This window comes from Macadamia integrifolia, unplaced genomic scaffold (assembly GCF_013358625.1).
Source record: "Macadamia integrifolia cultivar HAES 741 unplaced genomic scaffold, SCU_Mint_v3 scaffold1749, whole genome shotgun sequence".
In the NCBI taxonomy this organism is placed as follows: domain Eukaryota; kingdom Viridiplantae; phylum Streptophyta; class Magnoliopsida; order Proteales; family Proteaceae; genus Macadamia; species Macadamia integrifolia.
In genome coordinates this window covers 42,087-68,330 of record NW_024868335.1, presented here as the reverse complement: position 1 = coordinate 68,330, position 26,244 = coordinate 42,087, and the positions used below count along the sequence as shown (strand labels likewise).

General features: G+C 38.5%; 1 protein-coding gene across 1 annotated transcript; it reads left to right on the top strand.

Moving 5' to 3' along the window:
* Positions 1 to 11,581: 11,581 nt before the first annotated feature.
* LOC122064761 (glucan endo-1,3-beta-glucosidase 14-like) lies at positions 11,582 to 17,942 on the top strand. Its single transcript, XM_042628521.1, has 3 exons — positions 11,582 to 11,992; positions 12,919 to 13,946; positions 17,531 to 17,942. Exons 1-3 carry the CDS (start codon positions 11,923 to 11,925, stop codon positions 17,606 to 17,608), a joined length of 1,176 nt encoding a protein of 391 aa, XP_042484455.1. The 5' UTR covers positions 11,582 to 11,922; the 3' UTR covers positions 17,609 to 17,942.
* Positions 17,943 to 26,244: the final 8,302 nt, after the last annotated feature.

Here is a 26,244-nt window from a genome sequence, read left to right as displayed (position 1 = left end):
GCTCTCACTCGGTTGATAGCTCCAAGAAAACTAATTGATTGCATGGTCTTTCAAAGGAGAATGAAATAAAGCCCTATCCATGGACCCAGAAAAGATATTTGTTAATTGATGGTACCTCTTCCTCCATTAAGGCCCTTATATTGCCGAGGACTTAGATATTGAGCTTCTGTTGTAAAAGGCTATTCTAGTAAATGAATAATTTGGTTTCTGGTTTGTAATTTTACTGATGAGGAGATCATCTCCTGTGTCATGGGCTTGTCCATATGTTGAATGCTAGTATTTATTTACATTGTTCTCCAGTTGCTTTAGGGTGGCAAATGTAGTGGACTCTCTAATGAGGAGATTTATATATATATATATATATATATGGTAAGAAGGATAAGAATAAATTAAATTAAAAGACTTCACATCAATGTTTAGTTGGGAGATGTTAAAGTTAGCTAAATTGTTCATAGTCATATGGGCTATACGAGTCATAAGAAGGATCACATCGTTGTTAGACCTGAGCCAAAAAAGGGTCAAGGATGATATGTCTAAAAGCAAGGAGGGTATGCTCAAAGACCACGGTGTGGTACTGCCATCACAAAAAATAAAAATAGAAATAAATCACCAATTTCCTTGTCATTGCTCCAAATTTCTACAATGTTCCAGTTCTCCAGCCTTGCTTGCTTCAATCCAAGATATAGTGCCCTCACACTTGCCTAAAAAATTTCTCCTGTCAATGCATAAGCATCAGACAATAAGACACATTTCTCATGTTTGATTATGCAATAAGTCTAACCTGATTTTTTATTTAAAGCATCAGCCATTTGAGCATGGATAAAAATGGGGAAATCTAAGTCGGGAAAAGTAGGGGTGGTGGTGTGGAAAGGGGAAGGATTCACATGGATATGATTTTCCATACGTTGAATGCTAGTGTTTATCATCTCCTGAAAATTATCTTTTATTTTCAATTAAGAGGAAAATGCAATCCAGGCCTCCACTTAGTCATGGTCAGAATTACTCCTCGTACCTGACTGGGGCTACAGTCTATGCTGGACATAGTTGTCACGAAACCTAGACGAACCAAGATAGTCAATGGGGACAAAATTTAAGGCGATATTTGCAAGGTTCTAGTCTAGGAAAATCCATTTGTTCACCTAAGTGACACTTTGACAACTATGATGCTGGAAGTATTTCCATTGAATGATTGATTGGAGTATGAGCATGATGGTTAGAGGCTTTAGAATGTCTTGTTTAATTTTCATGAAATTTTGTGCTGGTTGGTTTTGTAATTTTGTCTTTTTGTCTTATTTTCGTTTGATTAAGGTGATAATGCAATGACGTTAAGATTCATCCTTGTTTGCACATGCAAGATTCCCATCCTTTTGAGAAGCAAACAAGCAAGATGACACTGGAGTCATCATTCCCAACCTTTCGTGAAGCTTAACAGTGATGCTTCTTGGAGCTCTGATCATACCAAAGGTGGTTTGGAGAAAGGCTGTTTTACTTGAAATCATTTTTCCTTTTTAATTTGCCTTGTTCTTAAAAGACAAATATCTGACAATATCATTATTGTTCAGGAGATTTTTCATTTCATTACAGGAACTAAAGGCAAAATTGGATATGTTGCAATCAAGTTTATATGGCAAAAGCGTACGATGGAATTGAATGGCATTTCTTAAGAGTTCTTTTTAGTCATCTTGGTTTTGGGAACAAATGAGGTGATTTAATTAGCTATCTTATCAGCTTTTCTACTTTTTTTCCATTAAACAGTGAGGCTCTACTTTTGATTTTGTTGAACCTTCTAGAGGTTTTAGACAAGGATGTCTCCTTAGCCCATTTCTTTTCATTGTTGCTATGGAAACACTCCCCTTTCACAGGGATTTGAATTTATTTGAGGGGATTAAGGTTGCTTGAAGAGCACCTGAAGTCTCACACTTATTCTTTGCTGATGATACTTATAACCAAGAGTGAGCAAATTCAGCTCAAAGAGCACCTGAACTCAGTTCATATTCTTTCAATTATACCAAAGTTTCTAATGTCTGAGAAACTTCTAATTTCACTCCATGGTCATCGGAATCTTGTACTCCTACAATCCCAAGCTACATGTTCTAATGAATGAATTCCCCCATATATATATATATATATATATAAAGGGGGAGGGTTTCCATGTTGCTGGTGTAAGAGGAATCTCCCATTCCGCACCATTAGCAACACATGGAAACAATATTGTCATAGGGGTCCACAATGATCATAGAAAATGAATTTAAAAAAAAAAAATTACATTCAAGAAGTTCGTTAAGCAAGCAATGCTTAACGAGGGATTTTTTTCCCTTTTTAAAATTACAAATTATTTTTTAATGAGTGAAATGTTTTATAAGTTGATCCCCACGCCATTCGCATGCCATCTCACACTCCAACTATATTGCATTGACATTCTTTCTCCTCTCCGATCATGTGGGTCCCTATTGTTGGAATTGATTACGCATGCCATACGTGGGGAATCTTTTCTAATTGCCATCTGACATGATGCCTCTAAACCTGTTCTAAATGGTGAATCCTTACTACACGGCAAACCTTGTTGGATCCAAGACAAAATGAGTAGACCGGGAAGAAGTCAAAGACTCATCGAGCTTCCTGACCTTTCCTCTCATTATTTTCAAAGGCTCTAATCGAGAAGCCTTAGCACTCGTTATTTTTGAAAGCTCAAAGCCCAAAATTTCTGATGAACATTTTACAGATAAATCTAATATAAAATTTATCAAAGCCGAAAAATGGATGATCTTTTATAAAATTTAATTTTACATTAAAATTTGTTATACCAATTATTCGACATTGAAACAAATGGAACCTAAGTAGAAATAAGAGAAATAAGGGGTAATCATCTATTATTATATTAAATTTTCTATCATTGTCTTTGTAACTAGCCTATGGGTTAAGGATCATTATAACAAAGCGTTCATTTTTCAAAACATCCATATTTATTTAATTTTTTTTTATTGTTTTGTAAAAAAAAATCTATAAATTAAACCTTAACATACCAGGAGAAAAATTTACATACTTAATGTCTGAGAGATAAGTGAAAATCTCCTAAGACCACTTCCCCATAGAGAACGGATCAAGTTCACATACGAGAATACTCTTGTATGCTCCTGATCTGTAGATTTAGAATCTATTAAATGAAGAGAGAGAAAATGGATTTCAAATCTACGGACCAAGAAACAATCTCGTACGTGAACCTGATCTGCTCTCTTCCCCCATACTCTGATTCACTGGTTCTACTTCCTAGTCATAATACCAACGTAACATTCATTGGGATTTTTTACTTTTATCTCGATTACATAACCCTAAAAAACGAAAGGGTAAATTACACCTGAGCTAACCAGACTTTGTGAAAAAGACATTTGGGGTGCCATTCTTTGAAGAAAAAAAAATGACATTTTGGGTGCCTTTTGGGTTAATCCTATCCCAATATGAATATATTTCTAGGTTTTCCCCTCTCAACCTCACTCCAAGTCTCCTACTCCTAACCTCACTTTCACCACCACTTTTATCCCTACCCCCAACCACCACCATTGCTGCCATCACCACCACCTGCAACTAGTGATCGAATTCACTTTGTCTTTCTTCAACCAGTGACCCAAATCACTTGGTCTTTCCTTTCCTACATCAAACTGTCTCTCTCTCCCCCCCCCCCCCCCCATCAATTGTAGGAAATCTTTCATGGCCCCATGACTCCTACAAAACCATGGTCAAGTATATTGATGGTGAGTCCATCTAGCTCCTTCACAGTGACCGAGTCTAATGCCAAATGATCCAGAAGAAATACATCCTCATGTCCCTCATTTTCTCGCATCAAGACTAATTGTCCTTGAATCCGTGATACATGTCACGATTTTCTCCAATTCCAGAATCTTCATAGAAATCACGATTCCCCACTTAATCATGGATGGAAGAGTAAGGAAAAGATTCAAGATCACAAAATTTAACAAAACAAATGAAGAATTTTTTCAACTGAAAATTTTAGGTCTTAATGTAATAGCAAGCCAGAGGTTTCTAGAATCATTAACAAATCAACAAAAGTTATTCTGGCACAAATTCTAGTAGAAATTCTTAGAATTAACTCTCTGACACACCTCCTTGTAAGTAATAGAGTTCAACCAATAGATATAAGACTTTGACACTAACAATTATATATTACAATATATAGTTCGAAATAAAAGAATAACTTGTTAGATTTGATCCACTGAAATGATGATAGTAATCCGCCAATCTATGTAGAGTTGAGTCATATAGGTATATACTCTCCTTAAGGTATTTGAACACACCCTTACACACTTTGTCCTAAGGAGTGCTCACAATAGAGACGTATGGGGCCAAGAGATGAAATGTCAAGATCCTCAAGGACAAAAATAACCATACAAACTCAAAAGTAGTAGTAGAGATGGAGCAATACTTAGCCTTAATAGAGGAGAGAGCAGAGATCATATTTTTTTTCTTGGATTTCTATGATAACGGGCTGCTGCCATGAAGTAATGTATCCGTACTAAGCATCTAGTAGTGGGATATGCCACTTAATCAGAGTCCAAATAAGCCACAACATGCAAAGAAGACTGAGCGAACAAGCAACGGAGGGAGCCGAATTATGAGTCAGGCGCGCGCCAGAACCAAGTTGAAAAACTACAACGTGCGCGTTAGCCCAACGGTGCTCTACGATTGGCTTTACTTCTCCCAAGTGCTTGCTGGATTCGCGCCCTAGCTGATCTACGACCAAAGAAGCAACAACTAGCTGATCTACGACCAAAGAAACAACGGCTGAGCTGATCTACGACTCAGGAATAAGAACGGGCAGCTATGAGGGTAGTTGTTCTATGTCTCGAAGTAGGTAGCTCAAACAATCGTTCGACAACTAGCTTCGCACCTAAGAGGCTCACTTGTTGGCCCGCTCTAGATCAATAGTCGGGAAGAAGAGCGGGCAGCTATGAGATTAGTTGCCTTTAGTTCTGAAATCAGTAGCTCAACAGCCAACTCTCAGTTTGCCTAGGAAGACAAGACCTTGGCCAACTACTGTAGCTCCACGCTCTAAGTCCTAACACTCACTGGCTTACTTCTGGCTCTGACAGCTCTACTTCCAATTTTCAGTTTACCCGGTTCTGAAGCTAACTTACTATCACCTTAGATTGATTCCCTTCGGTCTAAAGAGAAACGGCCATAGAATGCGCTCAGCTAATTAGAAGGAAAGGTCTTACAAGACTAGTTGTTGTTGTTGTTTGTAGCTAACGTTACCTTCTAGAACTGAACAGCTAAGTAAGGTAATTGAGTTTAAGTAATAGAGCTAGGTTAGGGAACTGTAGCTCACTCGTTTCACTCCAGTAGTTGTTTCGAGTGAAGGCTAACGAAGTGAAAGTAACAGTAGTTGTTGGTTGGCATGGTCAGTCAGTTAGCGAAGCGAAGCTGTTGTTCAAGTAAGCGCTATTCCGGACGTTAGGTAGCTTGCGTCAATCTTAGTGGTCTACAATCAGGTTGTACTTGGTTGAGAAAAAGAGACCAACACTAAGAGATGACTTGAGATAACGAAGAACCCGTAGTACAACATCGATATAAGGCTGTCGTGACTGATGCATAAATTGACAAAGAGAGTTTATAAATAGGTGATATTAGGTTGTGTGATTGTGAGATCTTCTATGAGAGAATTTCTTCATCCTCAGAAGTACATTGGACTTTCCACACCTTAGCTTTGATACCATTTGTTAAGAATTAGTTATAATCCATTCTTAAGTTTTTAAGGAGATGGTGCCCAAATCATTATAAATTTACATGTCAAGTTACTCATGTTCGATATGGGATTGGTTGTTTTCGCATCGAACCTCAATAAGAGGGTGTGGAACCCATGGGTGGGATGTGAGAGGACATGTATAAGAATCTACACATTAGCATTGTGTGCTTCATTTTCCTTATAAAAATTACAACTTTTGATTCTCTATGTTGTGGACCGACATGTTTTTTTACATTACTCAACATCAATGTGTTTCTTAAGAAACACTAATAGAAAAAAAAGGGTCCAGTTTTTGTGCATAACATATTTATAGAGAAGATTTTTTTCCTTTTGTAGTAGGGGAAAAAAGGCATAATACACCCTCTATTTCTCCCCCATCTAATAAGTGGTTCGGTGAGTAGATGTCATTAATGGGGCTTGATCCAAGTGAGCAAGTGCTTGAGCACTCTCCTAAGGGAGAATTCCAACCATTAAGGTAAACTCTAGATTGACATAATATAGTATAATATAATGTATTGTATGAGTAGCATAGTGATACGTATAGAAAAATCTTCTTCACTTATTTACCAAAAAAAAAGGAAAAAAAAAGGGGAGAGTGAACGCTACCTTGTTGTGTTGCTCTACGACTGCATAAGACCAATTGGAGTGTGAGTCCAAGCATCCAATAATGGGTGGGATGATCGTTTCACCGATCATGTGACTAGGCATAGGGGTGCAAGGCAAAGTACCGTTCTTTCTTTAAAAAGAAAAATAGGGAATACTACCTGATTACCCACATTGGGGTTTTCTCTTACAAAATTATAAATGTATTGTCTGGGTTTACAAAACTATCCCAACTAGTGATTTTCTAAACTATGTATATTTTTGACCTTTCGTAGACATTCAATTTTGTCACCCACCCCGACTATGGTGATGTATAGGATATAGACGCGATCTACGCTTTTAGTCGGCGGAGAAGCCGTCCTTCCAAGACAATCTAAACCTGACTTTAAAACCTCGTCTCCATCCAAAGCCCTAAACCCAAATCAAGTTCAAAACTCTAACCCATACAAATCTAATCTTGTGGCATTCAATAGTGACACATTATAAATTACAGAGTTGAATCTGAGTACTCTTCAAAGTGCGAGAATGACATGAAAAGGATTGCCGAACATTCCCAGGGTGCAATAGAGCAAAAGCCCTTTCTTGTGAGTCCCTAACCATTTTAAGCTAAAGAAAAAGGCTTGACACTCATATTGATGGATAATACTGGGAAACACTTGTACTGACGGATAGTGCTCGAAATATGACTCCAACAATGTATGATGCACCAAAATCGAACCATCGGATCTCTCAGGATCACACCCAGAATTCAAAAGCCCTGTCAAGGGTTAGATTAGCATCTAATTGATTAATGGAATATTCCATTTCCCTCGGCCCCATGAAACTTTGTGGCCAACGAACTTTTTGCAGCCCTATGAAAAAGTGGAGGGGCCGTAAACTTTTCAAATTGGCTGTGTCCTAACAAGTGGTGGCACCATGAAAAAACACCCCTTTTGGGTCCAAAATATATAAGAGGGATTATTCACTCATCCTAAGGAGAGGAATCTTCGCCTACCCTTCCCCTAGTGAGCTACCCACTCCCCAAGTGTCCTAAGGTGTAGAACGAGCCTCCAAGCTTCATTTATCCAATCCTAACCTTCATAAGTCGAACCTCTGCCAAATTACTCGTTATTCCACTCGCCTTAATTTGTCTGCCCAAATCTCAAAAAAACTCAAAAATACAAAAAATTCCAAGAAAATCCCCCAACCTTGAGGAATGCCTTGGAAAGTAATTTCCCCTCTAGGTTCTTCCAAATTTCACCAATGTCATCCTAGAATCTTGAGACTCTGCCAAAGTTTCTATAAAAGTCATGAAGGGTTGTGAGAAGGTTGGAATCTCCAAAGAAGGAAAGCTAACGATCAAGACCACTTTTGCCTGAGCCAGGGAGACACTCACTTAAGATCGCAACCCCTCTCGACCCGAAATAGGGGCCGAATGTTGGTATAAACTTTTAAAAGTTTAACTCAATAGGCAAAATGTAGACTTTTAACTTATATGTTATAGTGCACATAGTGGTGTAGAAATGATTTGGCAATGCATGCAACATTGATATAGAGGAGTGTATTCATTTTATAAGTATTTAGTGGGGAGATCGGTTCGACCAAGTGGAGTGGGTGCCCAACTCCTTCCCAACTCCATAGCCTAACACTTACCTTCAACTAGGCCCTAATCATATTTGGCAACTCCTAAATTTCATGATTCTCAATCCCTAACATTAGACCATCATTAATATGCCTTTTAGAAAATACCTTAAGGGAAGGAGGCAGTTTGCCAAATAGGCCCCCACATGACTAAGATAGAAAATGCTGCGGAGCGGGATCTACGGATGTGCGAAAGGGCGTCGGACTCTGACCGTTATCCTTTCACCTTTATACCCCTGAATTCCTCCACCCTTCCAACAACCTAGGCCCCAGAAACGTATCACTTGCACTTCCACTTCCACTTCCACTTCCACTTCTTCTTCTTCCCCGCCTTCACCCTCCCTTGACTTCCCTTCACCTCCCTTCTTCAATCATCATGTCTGCATCCCCTCCCGCCCCACTCCCTTTGCTTTTGAGTTTAAAGATTATTTTCTCACGTAGAAGAGCATAATGGAATACCTTTGGCAAGCCATTATAGATGCCGAAGGCGTCTTCGATAAGCAGTTCACTTTTGAGCGCTCCACCAACTGAGAAACCTTTTACTTTATCTCCATAACAAAGAGAGAAGAGAAAATACACCAACCTTTATTTTCTTCCACGTTCATCTTCTTCTTGGAACATGCATTGACGCTTTCATCTTTTTCTTCTGCAACATCGCCCAACCCATTACAATCCCTCTCACTTGACAACTTGCAACTCCTTCTCCCCCTGTTGACAAATTAATCAAGTACTTACATCCATCTGCTATGCAACATTTTGTAAGTTTCTTAGGATTCAAGAGTGGGAATACACAAATTAAACAACTAGAATTCCTGTAGTGAATTCATAGAACATATCTATGAGCATTTGGGAATTTAGCAAATTAATGTTGAACAAAGCCTATGTGACTAATTTAACTAGAATGTAGAGGATAAATGGTAGTTCTCGACCTCACTTTCTTGCGAGGAGATTGAGGAGGGGATGGGGAAAGAGATATTGAGAGTGGGAGAGAGAGAGCATGTGTCAAGTCTAGAATGTGTAGCTGGGACAGGAGGGGTTGCAAGGTGTGGACGAGAGGATTGCAAGGGGTGGGCTATGAGAAAGAACTAGGGTTATGGATGGAAGGTTGCAAGGGGTGGGAGGGATTAAAATGGAGGAATATGGTGGTGATCAAAGAAGGGGAGGCGCAACATGAGAGGGATCAGAGTTGCATATGCGATTGGGTTGCGGAGAAGTGAGAACAAGAGTGGGGAGTTCTTGCAGAAAAGGGGAATAGAGGTGGGTTCTGGCAGGGGTGGGGGTGTGTGGTGTTGTAGGAGGAGAAGAAGAAAAAGGAAGGAGCGGGTGGGAATAAGACGAATGGGGAAGGTGCGGTTCGCATGTGGGACAAAATTGTAGAAACAGAGGAAGGGAGAGACCGGTGGGGGATTTTAGGGCGGGACTAGTTGTTGGAGAGGTGAGAGAAGGGGATAAAATAAAATCCGGATCCTCTGTAGCGCGAGGGTGCCATACAGATCATATAGTGTGGCAGGGGAGTGCAACATGTGGCATATCGTTGATCGTGTGGATAACTCTGATGCTATCTCCAATAGCCATATGCACATGCCAACTACATTATCCCTCTCGAAGGAAAATGGAGAAACCAGTTCGCGCTGGAATCGGATCCTCTGTGGTGACCCCCGCTTCCCGCTCAATGGAGAAATGCTTTCTTCACACAATTGATCAAACCCTCGATCATTCCACTCCAACTTTCATCCCACGGTCTCATCTGATTATCTTACCATTGTTGTCAATGACTTCTCCCTGGAACCATCTGCGAGGTGCGTGATCATCCCACTCCGAATTTCATCCCACATTTTCATCCAACTATATTACGGGAGCCGCTGGCGAATTCTCCAATGTTTCTCAAGAACCATTTGCGATGTGCACAGGCGACTTTCCCTGGAACCATCTATATGTAAAGAGAGAAAAGAAGAGACACTTACAGTTACAGCTGGGAACAATGCAGGAGGGGAAGGACAAAGAACCAATCTGAATCTTCTTCCCAAGGATTGCACTCACACTCGAAGCCCGGAAAGGATTTATTAGAAGAATTGTAAGTTGCATCCCCACAATATCAAACGGCATCCAATATCTATTCACAACTCTCAATCCATCAAAAAATCCACCCAATGATCAGTAGCATATCAAATCCAAAAACCAATTCAGAAATGGGTTATGAGGGGAGGGGGGTGAAAGGAGTTTAAAAGTGGGATAGATTTACCCTTGAAAGGGTTGGGAAAGTTGCCCTGAGAATACCTAAGAGTAGACAAAATACAAGAATAAGAAAATGGAAAGTGAAGTTACAAAGGAAGGAAATTGTGAAGAGGTTCCCCATAGGGCCGGTGCAGATGCTTGGTGAAGAGCCATGACTAAGATTGAATCTACAAAAGTAAAAAAGTAAAGAAGAGAATTATTACATTTACCCTTTGTGCTACCCCTTCACGTAATAGGTGGTTCCAAGAGAAGTCGCCGACACACCTCACAGATGGTTCCAAGGAGTGGGATGATCACGCACCTCAAAGATGATTCAAGGAGAAGTCGCAGGTGCACCTCAAAGATGTTTCCAGGAGAAGTCACCAGAAGAAAGCATTTTCCCATGAAGAACTACAGAACTGGGAGTGATTTTCCAATTTCCTTCACGATGGATAATGTAGTTCGCATGTGTATACAACTATTTGAGGTAGCATCAGACTTATTCACATGATCAATTATCTATCACATGTCGCACTCTCTTACCATGCTATAGATCATATAACACACCCCCAACACTACAGAGGATCGGGATCCACTAGGCACAGGCTTGGGTTATTTTCCCTTTTTAAATACCCATCTTTATTGTGGGTATTTTGGTTAAACTAAAGATTAAGTTGGTAATTTTGTAAACCCAAACCATCTAATAATGTTGTAAATGTTTCAAAAAAAAAAAAAAAACATCTTGATCACCGGATTGAGCACGTGGAATGATAAGAAAAGAAAAGGATCCAGTTTCGAGAAATCACAACCATGGAAAGAATGGCTAAAGGCATTTTAGAATTTGGAGTTATCGATGAACCAAGTTGAGAAAGTCGAATCATAGGTCACAACGTCACGTCACTATCTGGGTCAAGAAAGCTAGATCCCAAACCAAAAATAGTCATTTGCCAAAACCCCAGATTCTAGATAACGACTGCCAAAAACCCTCTTCCCCGAAGAAAGAATAATACATCAAAACTCGAGGCTTTATAGTTACGGTTTTAAATTACTCAGTCCAATAATCCCGGCCGCCCTCTTCGGTGGCACAATGGCGGCGAAAGCCGCATCGCCACTGCTTCTCTCACAATGGCGGCGAAAGCCGCATCGACCGCCACCGCTGCACTTCTTAAATCGTGAACTCCACTAACGTTTGCACTTTGCTGTACTACGGAAGGTATACAATCAGTGTACTCTACTTGCGTAACTGCCAATAAATTTATGTATAATAACTATGAGAGAGAAAAAGCTAGAGAGAGAGAGATGAACAAAGAATCTAGATGGAAAGCAAAGAATGAAAGCTATGTCCGAAGAAGGAACAGAAAGAAGAAAAGGTTTACTTTGTGAGGAGTAAGGGAATCGATTCGAAGCCCCCCCCACACCCAAAGGACAAAACCTCTCGAAGTGGAAAATCTTTGGGTTTCAGGTAGAAGGTAAAGAAGGTGTGAGAATCTTCTTCTGGTCTATGGCATGCCATCAACAGAAGCATTATATCCAAAGGTCTTGTTGTAGTATTCTTCGTAGAAGTGGTTTCCTTTTCTGGGTTTTGCTCTCCTCTTTCTCCTCAATCGCCAACCTACATTTCCCAACCATAAACAACAATCGCCATCATCTTATAACCATAAAGATCTCTTTCCTTTCTACTGTGTAATAGTGTGGAATTCTCCTTCAGTAGTTCCTCTTCCAAATCAATGGGGATGGTTTCGCGTTTCTTTATCTGCTTTCTTCCTCTCTTCTTCTCCATCGGCTTCTTTTCAAATGGTATGTCCCTGCTTCCCCTTTTCTTATCCTGTTTCTGTTTTTTTGCTTTCCTTTTGTTCTTTTTATTTTTAAAGTTGATTCATTTCTTTGCTTTTGAAATTGGTATCTATTGCATGTTTCGAATTTTCTAAATCAAACACGGATTCCGGATTTTGAATTTCACCACTCCAGAGTGTCAATGTAATCAGTAGTCATTAGTTCTTTTTTTCAGTGGAAAGTTTTAAGAATTCCAAATGTATTTCACTTTTCAATTCTTTCCCTTTTCTTTTGTCTTTAACTTGTTCTGTTCTTTGGTTTCTGATTGAGACATATGTTGGCTGCTATGGTAACAATTTGGTTTTCAATGGATGGATTACATATTTTGTAGCTGAATAATTTCCTTCTGTGCTCCAGTTTTGAGCTTATTTGATTCATTTTTCTCGCTTTTTCCCTGAATTCAGTGATTCTGATGGTTGAAATGATTTGGTTTTTGAATAACATGAATGAAGAGTGATCTCGCTTAGAGCTCTTGTTTTCTTGCTTCTTAATGAAATATGTAAACTTTGCCTCTGATCTTTTGTAAAATTCTTCTTGGTAACAAATTAATGATTCATCTAGGGGGTCAATCTTTATTTGTGATTATTGAATCTATTGTTAGAATTTCTGATTATTATACTTTTTTCTTTGCAGTAATTCAAAATTTCCCCTTTAACAAGCTGGAAAAAGAAAATAGAATGAAAAGTAGTTAAATCTATGCACCTTGACTTGAAGTTAAAGTTCCGCGTTTTATTGTTGGAATAAAGTTTTTGTACTTTCTAGTGCTGTAAAGAGTTGAATCTCATTCGTCTTTTTCTAATCTGGTTAGACTTCGTCCAAAGAGGAATGCTTGTGATTCCAGATGATACTGCAGATAGTGATATTTAACATTTTGTTATTATTTGCACCAGTTCTGATCGTGCAGGCATTTACTGGGACCTATGGAATAAATTACGGAAAGATAGCTGATAACCTCCCTCCACCTGAAAGCGTGGTGGTGCTTCTCAAAGCAGCAAAGATAAAGAATGTTAGGATATATGATGCTGATCATAGTGTTCTTAAGGCTTTTAAAGGTTCTGGACTTGAATTAGTGGTTGGAATTGGCAATGAATTCCTGAAAGACATGAGTGTGAATGAAGACCGTGCCCTGGACTGGGTAAAAGAAAATGTAGAGCCATTCCTTCCTGGAACACATATCCGGGGGATTGCTGTGGGGAATGAGGTGTTGGGGGGAGATCCAGACATCTCGGAGGCTCTTGTGGGTGCAGTAAAGAATGTTTATAGTGCTCTCAACAAGCTTCATTTAACTGACGTGGTTCAGGTCTCATCTCCGCATTCGGAGGGTGTGTTTGCTACTTCTTTTCCTCCATCTGCATGTGTTTTTAAAGAGGAATTAGTTCAATACATGAAGCCACTTTTGGAGTTCTTCTCACAGATTGGTACTCCATTCTTCATCAATGCCTACCCATTTTTGGCGTACATGAGTGATCCTGATCATATTGATCTCAATTATGCTTTGTTGCAACCAAACCCTGGAATTGTTGACCAGAAGACTAATCTTCATTATGATAACATGTTTGATGCTCAAGTTGACGCTGCTTATGCGGCTTTAGAAGCAGCTGGATTTGGAAACATGGAAGTTATAGTTTCAGAGACTGGTTGGGCTTCTCGTGGGGATGCAACTGAAGCTGGGGCTACAGTTAGCAATGCCAGAACTTATAATTATAATCTCCGTAAACGGCTTGCCAAAAAGAAGGGAACCCCTTTCAGGCCAAAGAGGGTGGTAAAGGCATATATATTTGCCTTGTTTAATGAGGATTTGAAGCCTGGACCAACATCTGAGAGGAACTTTGGATTGTTTAAACCTGATGGGAGCATCTCGTATGATATTGGATTTAAAGGGCTCAAGGCTTCCTCAGCATCATCAATATCTCTGAAGGTATGGTTTTCCTTAATAGCTCAACTGATTTTCATTTAGGCTCTGTTTAATTGTCCAGAAACTAGAGTTTTCCAGTTGAAAACGTCACAAAGAAAAGTTTTCTGCTGAAACTTGGGTGCTGGGCTTACCTTTTTTGGTTAGTTTTTTCTGTGACAAAAATTAGTTTTAGGATCTGAAGACATTGATTTTATCAAGTTCTCCTGTTGGAACTGTTTCTTCACTTCATGTTTCAGTTTTGAAAAGTAGGAAATTCTGAAAACTTAAAAATGAATAAGCAAGATCATCTCTCACTAATAGAATATGAGAATATTGCATTACAGAGATAGTCGTTGGACATTAATTATATTTCTTTATTTTGTATTAATAATAATATTAATGTTAATTTTCTTTGCCTTGGTAATATTAGATTGAGATTTTGTTGAGCCCGTGCTTGATCTTTTGGAATATCTGTAGGCTGTCTTTTCTGTTGGGTTTTCTGACTTCTTTATCCAACAAACACTCATACTCAAAAATTTTCTATGTTGCTCCATCCAAATGGACATGTAAATAGTAAACTTGGTGAGCTTCCACAGGACTGATCCACATGGAGTGGTTCACCTTCTGCTCAAGAGGTCGCTAGGTAATGGGGAGTGACAAACCTAACCCCAAAAGCCACCCAAAAATAATTCCCAAGCTCATTGCTTGCTGAATCACCAATTAGCCTGATGTAGAAGAGCCTGGAGATTCTTGATAGGAAATGAAATAGAGTGATAGACATATACGGTTGTAGATCGGGTTTGTATGCAATCATACTTGGGTTTCTAGGTAAGAATAATTCTTTCCAACATCATACAGGTTGGATTGGATTCCATTATGTTAAATGTCAATTTTCCTCCCTTGCCCCCTCCCTCCCCAGTCTTCTTCCAGTAAGAATTTATACAGTTCGCTGATGCTTCAACTGTGTCAATTTGCTGTTCTAAGCATCTTTCTCTTTTTTTATTATTTTTTTGGTACCTCCTTACATCTTCTGTCTGTAAAACATGAACTTGTTCTGTGTAACCATGTTCAGGTTTACTAGTCTGAAGATTTTTGACTAATTAAAGATATTAATGGGAAAATAAAGGGATCACACATTTAGAGAAGATTAGATAGATGCTGTTCATCATTTGCCCAAAAAAAGATTAGATGTTGTCAAGGATTAAAGTATCGGTATTGGTCGCCGTATCGGTCGGTCAAAATTAAGATACGTATCGGAGGGTATCGTATCGTATCGGAGATACACTAAGATACGCTAAAGATACGCACATAAATGGATAGGGAACACATTTTTATACACTTTTGCATAAAAAAACAGTTAGAAAAAGTTATATATAACATGTAGAATGCATAAATACTTAAGTGGAAGGTATCGTATTGATAGACAAATATATTGAGTTGAAAATGTTCAAAATGATGAGGGTATGGTATTGATAGACAAATATATTTTTTTAAGAAAAATCAAAATTTTCCATGGAAGTTATAGAACACTTGTTTTTACATAACATATAAAAAATCTAAACATTTTTAATCATTGAGCGTGAGTAGATCTAAGAAATTTGAAATAAATTGAAACCCTCATTTTCATTTGAAAAAAGTTTGTAAATCCTTATAAATCCAATGATTTCATGTAATAATGATGCACAAAATGTGATTCTAAGTATGATGAACTAGGGGTGTCAATTCGTGGCCCGAACCGACTAAATCGATCGGGACCGACCGTTTATAGACCGGTCCAGCCCGGACCGTTTATTAAACGTGTCGGGCTTGAGCCCGGACTGTTTATTAAACGTGTTGGGCTTGAGCCCGGCCCGTTTATAGACGGTCGGTCTTGGTTTTGCTACTTGGACCGTCGGGAGCCCGACCGAGACCGACCGTTTAACACTCGATCGAGACCGGCCTATTGTGCACTGGCCTAGCCCGACCCTTTAATGATTGTAGAATACCTATTTTACCCCCCAAATTAGAAAGTAAAAACTAAAAAGTAAAAACATGTTCATATTTTAAATAATGGTTATATTTGGTATCATTTATTAATTTATTGTCATTTTTTTGGGTTTGCATGAGTGGGCCGGAATATAAGAGCACATTTTAAAGAGGGTCCATTTAAAAATCGGTTAAAGCCCGTTTAACATTAAACATGTCCGTAGCCCAATTAAGGCCCGACTAAAGCCCGATTAAGGTGGCCCGATTATAGCCCGAGGCCGACCGACCGAATATAAAGTGTACCATGCCCTCAATAACTAAGCCCGATTAGTTAAATGGGCGGACACGGTGTAGCCTTTGAAAGTCTTCAAGCCCGATTAAGCCCGATCGAAACCGAACCGACCCGACCGGTTGACACCCCTATGATGAACCTTAGATTTGTAAAAAAACTTGAAAATCTAAGGTTAAAATTGAAAAAAGTGAGTAAAGATTCAAGAACTTACTATTCAAATTTTTCAACTTTCAAGTTCAAGGTTCTTCTTGGACTATGTTTTTCTCCTTCTTTGAACCATTCACTTCGACAATGTTTCTTTCAATCTACCATTTGAGTCTCCAAAAAGGTGTGTGAATCAAAGGGGAAGAAAGAAGAGAAATATAAAAAACTATTGGTGAGAGTTTGAAGTGTTTGTTTCAAACAATAAAAGGCACATTCACGGGAATTTTCATATTTTCAGTCGATATGTACCGATACGGTACCGATACAGTACGATACGGCTCGATACTGCACGATACGGTCGATACATACCGATACGGTACCGATACGTACCGATACTCTCGGGAATTTTCAGATTTTCAAAAGTTCGTATCGTAGAGTATCGTACGTATCGGTACCGATACGGTACGATACGATACGATACGCACGATACAGCGATACGTAAAAGGGGGCCCAAAATTCCCCGTAGCGTATCGGTATGTATCGTGCCGATGCCTACCGATACCGATACGTATCGGCCGATACGGCACGATACGCACCGATACTTAAAACCATGGATGTTGTTCATAGGCTTCTCAAAATAAGACTAATTTATCAGGATATAACTTGATAGAGTGGAAAAAGGAGCCATGGTACCATCGGGTGGACTTTTAATAGCTGGGAATAAGGCTTTGTTTAGATGAGATGACATGTCCGAGATCATCAAATTCTAATCTAAGTGATTCGAGTTATTCTAGTGCAAGAAAATGAATGAATTCAGGGGATGTCTATTTCCCATACAACTTGAAAGCAGCAGCTTGGTTTTCACAAACTATGTTTTAGCAGATGCACTCTCTTCCAACCAGGAAGCTTGGTAAGTAAACTGGCAGAGCTCCTTCGACCTAAACTCTCGTTGTTTCCCAAAGCCATGACTCGATGTTTAGCTGATAAACTTAATTATAAACTAAAGCGCCTTGAAGACAGAAGTTGTTTCTCATTTTGGGTTGCATATGCCAGTTTACTCTGTTATGCTTTTTGATTAGTAAAAAGTACTATTTCCAATTGTCATGTCTCAACTTGTATGACATTGTATGACCTGTTGTATTAAATCATTAATTCAAAGTTGTGAAACGCATCTTTTTTTCTCATTTTCTGATGAACTACATTACAGGATATTTGGAGACGAGGTTGGACTGCACCCTTCTCCATGGTTTTGATGACCTTTGCTGCAGTTCTGCTTCTAATATAATGTCATCAAATTCATTGAAAACAAAAAGGTAAAATTCAAAGGTTCAGGAGTTACTCATCAATTCAGTGCCAAATTGGCAGCATTTAGAAGCACACAATAAGGTTTTTAGATCAATGTAATTTCTTGTCTCATTTCTATATAACCCATTCATCAATTCTTATATGTACAATTGATCTTGAAATAGTTATGGATTGAAATTTCTGATTAATTGTATTATTTCAGCAAAATAAGTACCCCAAAAGAACTCCGTTTTGATTCTGTTTGCTTTAAGGGTCCCTGTAGACACTAATCTGTATTCGTACTTACCTTTCTAAGGGATTTCACTCTGTTCCAAGGTTTCTGCCTATCTAGTTTCTCTAATGCCCACTAATACTGATTTTGGGAGAACTCAACCTTATAAATTGATTTTCAAGGTGAGGGAACCATAGACCATATCAATCTACATCAAATCTCTTTTGAAATCGATGTAGGATCAGCCCCCATATGACTAATATGGGATTGTAACAACATGTTCTACTGAATCAAACAGGATCACAAAAGATGAGTGAGAACAGCCCCGGAAGAAATACGACTTTCAAATTCTAATATGGCATCCGATTAATAGAGAAAGAGAGCAACAGAACATAATACATGATAGAGAGAAAGAAACAGAAAAGATGAAAGAATTTAGAAGAATAGAAAACTTCAAAGGCAAACTAATTAAGAATAGACTTTGTAAAGATGCAATTAGAGAAATAGACAAAGGTGGATGTGGAGGTGATGGGTTAGTCAAGGAAAGAGAACATTCTAACTCCATTCTATTCTTGCTAGTCCAAAGGATTTGACAATTGGACAATTTTTGTGTAAGGTTTGACTCAATTTGAAATATTATAAGCCATTTAACGCAGGATTAGAGAGAGAGAGAGAGAGAGAGAGAGAGAATATGTATGAGATTGCGAAGAAGGGGTCCAGCAGTCCATAAGGTGGTAGCATCAGAGATTCCATCCCCCTTGTGGCCGGATTTGACTGCCACGCGAAATTGGACCACCATATTTTGAGTCCCAAAGCATTTGCATGGAAAGATGTAGGGATGTCAATTTCGTATTGAATCCAACACAAAAGAATTGAAACTGGATTGATAGGTTTTGTTATTGTTTTAGGAGAAAATATCACTCCCCTCTTCTGAACTATGATGAAATGTCGAGTGTCCCTGACACATTTTAAAAAACATCTCTCCTCTCTCTAAATACAAAGACTATCCACTATTCCCAACAGTTTGAAATGGCCGTTACCTTAGCCAAAAAATTTTCGTAATACCTAAACTACCCCCACACATGGGTGCTTCTTCCTTTGAGAAATCAAACATGGGTCAACACGTTGTCGGAGAGCATCAAGAGACAAGTTTTTCACCAGATAACTCGTCCGAAAGTTCTCCGTTCAAGTGGTTGTTGTCGCTAAGCCCTATTCTCTTTGCTTGTCATCTCTCTTATCTCTCTTCTCCCGTGACCTAACTGAACCCCAAATTGAAGCTGTACTGCAACTCCCGCTTTCGTGAAGCATAAAATACGTAACTCTTCTCAGAAGCATTGAAAAAATAAAAATAAAATAAAGGAGAGGAAAAGTTGAGTTTTCATACTCTCCAACCAATGTAATTGGTGTGATTCACAAAATTGAGATCCTTCCATAGAATTAACAATATGTGAAGAAGATATGAAAACCCGTCAAGACCCAAATTGGACTTTTAACCAATAAAGGAGAAAGGAGGTGGAGGAACTAAGGGATCTGATACAGACCGTCTTGTGTAACAAGAGGGTAATCAGCGGCGGAGAGGTTAATGAACCAATCCCAAAGCAGGGAGAGTCGGAGGAGATTGGAAGCACCATGGAGAGTAAAAGCAATAGCGGAGGAGCCGCGTGGGTAAGAAAAATCGGCTTTCCCAATGACAGTGACATTCTGAAAGTCACGAAAGACAGGGATGGATTGAACAGTGAAAGCGAGTTGGTGTTACTGGGACTGGGAAGCAGTGAGGTCTAGGTGAAGAGGTATTGGTTGTTGGGGTGGTTATTGGTTCTTACCTCCTTCAGCTCAGAGAAACTCTCTGGTATCTCTCCTGTGGGGAGAATTTTCCACCGGAATTTGAGTATTTAATCTCGCTACGGAAGCTCGATATCAGCAGCTGTAACTCAGAGTATATGTCGGGGATTTCACCAGTGAAAAAATTGCCGCCAGATGCAGGTGTTTGAGCTGCTTCCGCTTGATGATCTGGAGCTTTAAAATGCCAGAGAAATTGTTGTTATACATGTCAAACACCTCCAACTCAGGTAATTTGCCGGCGATTTCCTCATGTAGCTCACTAGAGATAACATTGTTGCAAACGTTGAGGTACTTGAAAGCAGTCAGGTTTGAAGGAAAATTAAGCATTCCTATAAAACATGATCTTATCAATAAACTATAAATCAATACCCTAAATCAGTACAGAGATGGATTGTATACCATTCATCGACGAAACATGGATGTCAGCGGAATTTGAAGAAACCATTGATGTCTCTCTTTGCTAGAATGTATGTAACAATGGAGTAGAGTTTCTTTCTCCTTACCTTATCCGTATGCTCACTCACAAATGGGGAATCAGTACGCGTATCAAGGTGGAGAGAGGACCCTAATAGTCTTCCATTACTTATAACCACCTTCTAGTCTCCCATAATTGCTAGAGTGGTTAAAGGAGTGGAGAATCCCACTCAACTACGACCACCTAATAGATAGAAAGTGGAGTCCAAGTCAAGAGACTTTATACACTGTCTCTCGTGATTTAATCAAATAATAATCCACAAAATAAGAATTTAACAAATTGAATTTATTTACACATTAAATATATTATAACAGATAGATCCAACAATCTCCCACTTTGACTATTAGATCAAAATCACTAAAAACAAAATACAATTGGATTACATCAAATATCCTATCACTTGGTTGTATTACATAATACCTTGAATGAATAGCTCTATTGATGTGAATTATGGTGGTCATGTGTCATTTATGTTGACACACTCCCTTCCATAATTACTACACTAATAATTCCATTCAAATCGGTGCATAAGAATGATAGACAAAACATAATGGTCTAAAACAATAATATCTCACTCATATCAAGATAAATGTCTACATAAGGATAGAGTTGAGAAACATTCAGAAACATCAATAATATGATCAAATAAATATAGAGAGTGTCTATTACATTGTGACCAATAAATTAAACTCTAACAAAACCCATATCTGAAATAAGATCTTCAAAGAGTTTAGGCGCTAATACCTCGGTCAACGAATCAACAATCATCAGACTTGTCTTTATATGAACTATAAACACCTCTTGTTTCTGAACGGCTTCCTTCACAAAATTGTACTTCACTCCAATATGTTTCACTCTGCTTGAATGCTTGTCATTTTTGGAGTAGTACACAGTGGCAACATTGTCACAGTACATTCTCAGCGACTTCATGATGGTGTCGACAACCCGACGCTCTGAGATAAAATTTCATAACTAAATTACCATAGATGTGGCTTTAAAGCATGCCATAAACTCCGCTTCCATGGTAGAAGTGGAGACACAAGTCTGTTTCTTGAACTTCCAAGAAATTACCCCACCAGCAAGTAAAAAGACATAACCAGATGTAGACTTTCTACTGTCGAGGCAACCAGCATAATCAGAGTCTGAATATCTGATCACTTCCAATTGATCAGTTGCTCTGTAAGTAAGCATGTAGTCTTTCATTCCCTGTAAATAACGCATCACTTTCTTGGCAGCCACCCAGTGATCTATACAAGGATTACTGACATATCTGCCCAACATCCCAACTGCAAAGCTAATATCTGGACAAGTACAAGTCGTGGCATACATAAGACTTCCCACAGCTGAAGAATAGAGAATATCTTTCATCTGTTCTCGCTCCAGATCATTCTGTGGACACTAGCTCAAACTAAACTTATTTCCTTTAATCACAGGAGCAACACTTGGTCTGCAATTCTTCATACCATATCTCTCTAGTAGATTATTGATATAAGCTTTCTATGACAGCCTAAGCAATCGACGAGATCTATCACGATATATCTCTATGCAAATCACAAATGAGGTCAAACCTATATCTTTCATTTCAAAATTTCCAGAGAGAAATGATTTTGTGTCCTTTAACAAACTATGATCATTACTAGCAAGTAAAATGTCATCTACATACAGGATCAGAAATATAAACTTGCTTTCATTGACTTTCAGATATATACATTTGTCAAAGGTATTCTCAACAAATCCAAAAGTCATTATAATGTGGTTGAACTTGAGATACGACTGCCTAGAAGCTTGTTTAAGTCCATAGATGGATTTCTTTAATTTACACACTAGACCTTCTTTTTCTTGTTCACTAAACCCCTCAGGTTGGTTCATATGGACTTCTTCTTCTAAATCCCCATTTATGAATGTTGTTTTCACATCCATTTGGTGGAGCTCCAAATCATAATGAGCCACCAATGCTAAATGATTCTAAGTGATTCCTTCTTGGATATAGAAGAGGTCTTATGGAAATTGATGCCTTCCTTTTAAGTGAAGCCTTTTGCGACTAGTCTGGCTTTATGTCGTTCAACATTACCCTTCGAGTCATGCTTGGTCTTAAATATCCATTTACAACCAATCGCTTTGAATCCTGAAGGTAGTTCAACGAGCTCTCAAACATCATTGTCACTCATGGATTTCATTTCATCTTTCAAGCATCTATCCATTTAGTATAATCATTATCATTCATAATTTGTGAAAAACTTAAAGGGTCATTCTTAATTCCAATATCAAACTCTGATTCTTAGAGATACACTAAGTAATCATCCGAAATGGCAGATCTCCTTACTCTCTGAGATTTCCTTTGTACTTTAGGTTCAATTGCACTTTTAGTGTTCTCAATGACAACCTCATCATGGAGTGGTACACCCTCTATAGTTTGTTGTTCCATAGAATCGTTATTAATAATAATCTGTGGTTCCACAGGTTCGATATCAATAGTAATCTGTGGAAGAACAATCCTATCTAGACAAATATGAGTCGGAAGAGAAATTTGAAGCTCCTCAAGCACCACATTTCGTGGTTTCACTCCCTATAATGTCATCATCTTCTAAGAATCTAGTTGTTGATGTTTCTACAATCCTAGTACTATGCAAAGGTGCATAAAACCTGAATCCCTTTGACCATTGATAGTAACCTATGAAATAGAAACTTATTGTCTTAGGGATGAGTTTCTTTTCATGTGGGTTATACAGTCTGGCTTCTGCAGGACAGCCCCATACATGTAAGTGTCTCAAGCTAGGTTTATTTCTCATCCATAACTCATAAGGAGTTTTAGAGACTGACTTACTGGGAACCCGGTTCAAGATATACATGGCTATTTTCAAAGCCTCACTATACAAAAACTCAGATAATGTTGATTTACTCATCATACTTTGTACCATTTCATGAAGGGTATGATTGCGTCTTTTTGCAACTCCGTTTTGTTCAAGCATACCAGGAAGTGTATATTGGGGAGTTATACCCTTCAATTTGAGGAATCGGGCAAATGGTCATTCACTTTGCCCTAAATCTGTATGTCTACCATAGTATTCACCTCCTCTATCGGATCTCACGGTCTTAATCTTCCTATCTAACTTATTTTCAACTTCAGCACAGAATGTCTCAAAAGCATCCTTAGCTTCAGTCTTTTCCTTTATTAAGTAGACATTAGAGTACCTAGAGCTATCATCGACAAAAGTGATGAAATACCTCTCACTAGTTATACAAGGGTTAAAAGGTCCACAAATATCAGTGTGAATTAATTCTAAAAGTGCAATACTCCTTGTGGCAGTCACTTTGTTCTTTCTAGTTTGCTTTCCTTTAATGCAATCTAGACAAGTCCCAAAGTCAATGAAGTCTAAAGTATGTAATACACCATCCTTCACTAAACTTTCTATTCTAGGTCAAGAGATATGACCTAAGCACTTATACCACAAGGTCGAGGAAACTTCACTGTTGAATTTACGTTTAGATCCAACATTCACATGTAGGGAAAGAAGGGATGTCTCATAATTAGAGTCCAAATTCAATTAATAAAGACTATCACATAAATTTCTAATGAAAACTAGAACATTATCTTTGTAACCATTCAAAACATTGTTTCTAAAGTTAAAATTAAAACCCTGATAATTAAGTCTAGACAAAGAACTAAATTCCTAGACATAGTAGGGACACAGAGAGTGTTCGTCAACTCTAGCTGGTATTCGGTATTCATAATGAGCTTGTAAGTGTTGATCACTTGAACTTTAGACTCCATCCGGTTCCCCATGTAAACTACACTCTCACTTAGATTTGGTCTCCGAGTTGAAAGGAATCCCTACATGGAATTCAAAATATGCACAGTGGCACCAGAATCAATCCACTATGTGTTACGAGGAACATCTGCAAAGTTGGTTTGAAACAAACAAAGATAGAATCATTACCTTTCTTTTCAAACCAAACTTTACGCTTCTGACAATACTTACGAAGATGTCCCGCCTTCTTATAGAAGAAACACTTCAATTTGTCAGAGTTCTTTTCCTTGTTATCTTGTGGATTGGTTGTCTTCTTCTTTTGTGCAGACTTGTACTTTCATCGCTTTCTTTTATGTGAAACAAAGTCTGCAACTTGGTTTCCTTATAGCTTCCTCTGTCTCATCTCTTCCTGTACACACAAGTTTCGAAGCTCATTCAAGTTCGACATGTCTCTGTTGGTATTATAGTGGATCTGGAATGCTTCAAAGTTCTTAGGTAGAGATGTTAGAATGAACTCTACAAGGAAAGCTTCACTAATTGTTAGTTTGAGCTTTTCCAACTCAACTGTCACATTAGCCATCTCTATTATGTGGTCTCCAATACCACTTTTGCCATCATACTTCATAGTTACTAGTCTTTTCATCAGGGTGGAGTGGAGAATCCCACTCAACCACAACCACCTAATAGATAGGAAGTGGAGTCCAAGTCAAGAGACATTGTACACCGTCTCTCGTAACTTAGTCAAATATTAGTCCACAAAATAAGGATTTAACAAATTAAATTTATTTACACATTAAATAAATTATAACGGATAAATTCAACAAGGTTTGCAATCTTAATGGGGAGTTCTCCAGTAAGATTGGTGGAGGTAAGTGTAAGATTGACGAGCGTGCTTAACATACCTATCTTCGGTGCAATAAAGCCAAAAAGGGAAACGAGTGAGAGGGATTCCTCAGGTGTGGGGGTAGTTTAGGTATTACAAAAAAAATTTGGCTAACTTAACAAACATTTGTTCGGAACGGTAAATAAAATCGGTGTTTAATGGGAAAGGAGTGATATTTTTTAAAAAGTGTAGGAGGAACTTGATATTTCGCTATAGTTCAGGGGAGGGGAGTGATATTTCTTCTTGTTTTAAAGGAAAAAGTTTTTCCTAAAATCATGGATCTTAGGGTTCACCAATCCCTAAAGAGTTTTAGTAGCTTCCAAAATATCTTCCTGATATGCCCTATGTGCATTTCAAGTTCTGCAGTAAATAGATTTTCATTCACCGTGGCCATAGGAAACTTCTCCTTGTTTTAAAAGAAAATTAGATTTTGGGCAGTTTCGGTATGGTTAGGTTGGAATAAAAAGATTGAAAAAAATCGATAGACATCTAAAACCAATGAAGGTTTGAAATAGAAGCCAGAAAAATCTATGAACAAAAGATTTCTCCATGGCTATGTGACCCCTGCGCCTAAACAAAGGGGGGTGAATGATGTCCCATCCCTATGAAATACAACAACCCCAACCTATGTGGATGTCCATGTGAGCCTCCACATAGAATTATTTTCTCCAAAATCTATACTCTTGCTATATTGGGAAAATGAACACTTCTAATCATATGGCTCCTGCTCCCACTCAAGAGCACACGAAATTATTGCCTCAACCTTATAAAATAACAAATCCAATGCATATTATGCTCCACACGTGTCTCATTGGATCCCACGTTGGTTCAAGGACCAAGCGACCACACAGTGATCTCTTGCCCTTTTGTTGTTTAATGGATTTTTTTCTATCACTTTCCCATATTTGTCCTATGATCCTATTTGTTTGCAGAGGTTTTGGTGGGACGAGAAAGTTATTACCTTTCTCCAAGAAATTAAAAAAAATCTAGATTGTTGGGTTGTGACGGAGAGGTGAAGTTGGAATTTTAACGTTTTTCCTATTGGTACCTTGTCTCCTATTCTCCCTCCGCATCCTTTACGTCAAAAAAGAAAAAAAAAAGTGTTTTCTGAGTTTTACGAAATAAGATTTTTTTTTTCTTTCTTCTTCTTTTCAATATTTAACAGAGGTAAAATAAAATCATCGCTATATGGCCAAATCCATTTCCTCCCTCTTCTTACCAAATAGCCCCCCAAATGCTTAAATGGCTTATATAGCAACGGTAATATAACGACTTCCACTAGGCACACCTTGGGCCACTCACACAAGGGTGTTGAGTACTCTTCATTGCTTTCAGTGAAAGTTGAATAGTTCTCATTCAACCCCGGTATGACCTGGTCCATGCAGTTGTGGGGTCAGCATGGGCCCGTGGGACTAGTCAAGGCGAAAGCTTGTATACTCGTCATTAGCAAAAAAAA

Excerpts from the sequence above, each read along its gene's own strand:
- LOC122064761 (XM_042628521.1), top strand. The coding sequence starts at position 11,923 with ATGGGGATGGTTTCGCGTTTCTTTATCTGCTTTCTTCCTCTCTTCTTC. Across the intron at positions 11,993-12,918 it reads CATCGGCTTCTTTTCAAATG|TTCTGATCGTGCAGGCATTT; the intron begins GTATGTCCCTGC and ends TATTTGCACCAG. Across the intron at positions 13,947-17,530 it reads CATCATCAATATCTCTGAAG|GATATTTGGAGACGAGGTTG; the intron begins GTATGGTTTTCC and ends ACTACATTACAG.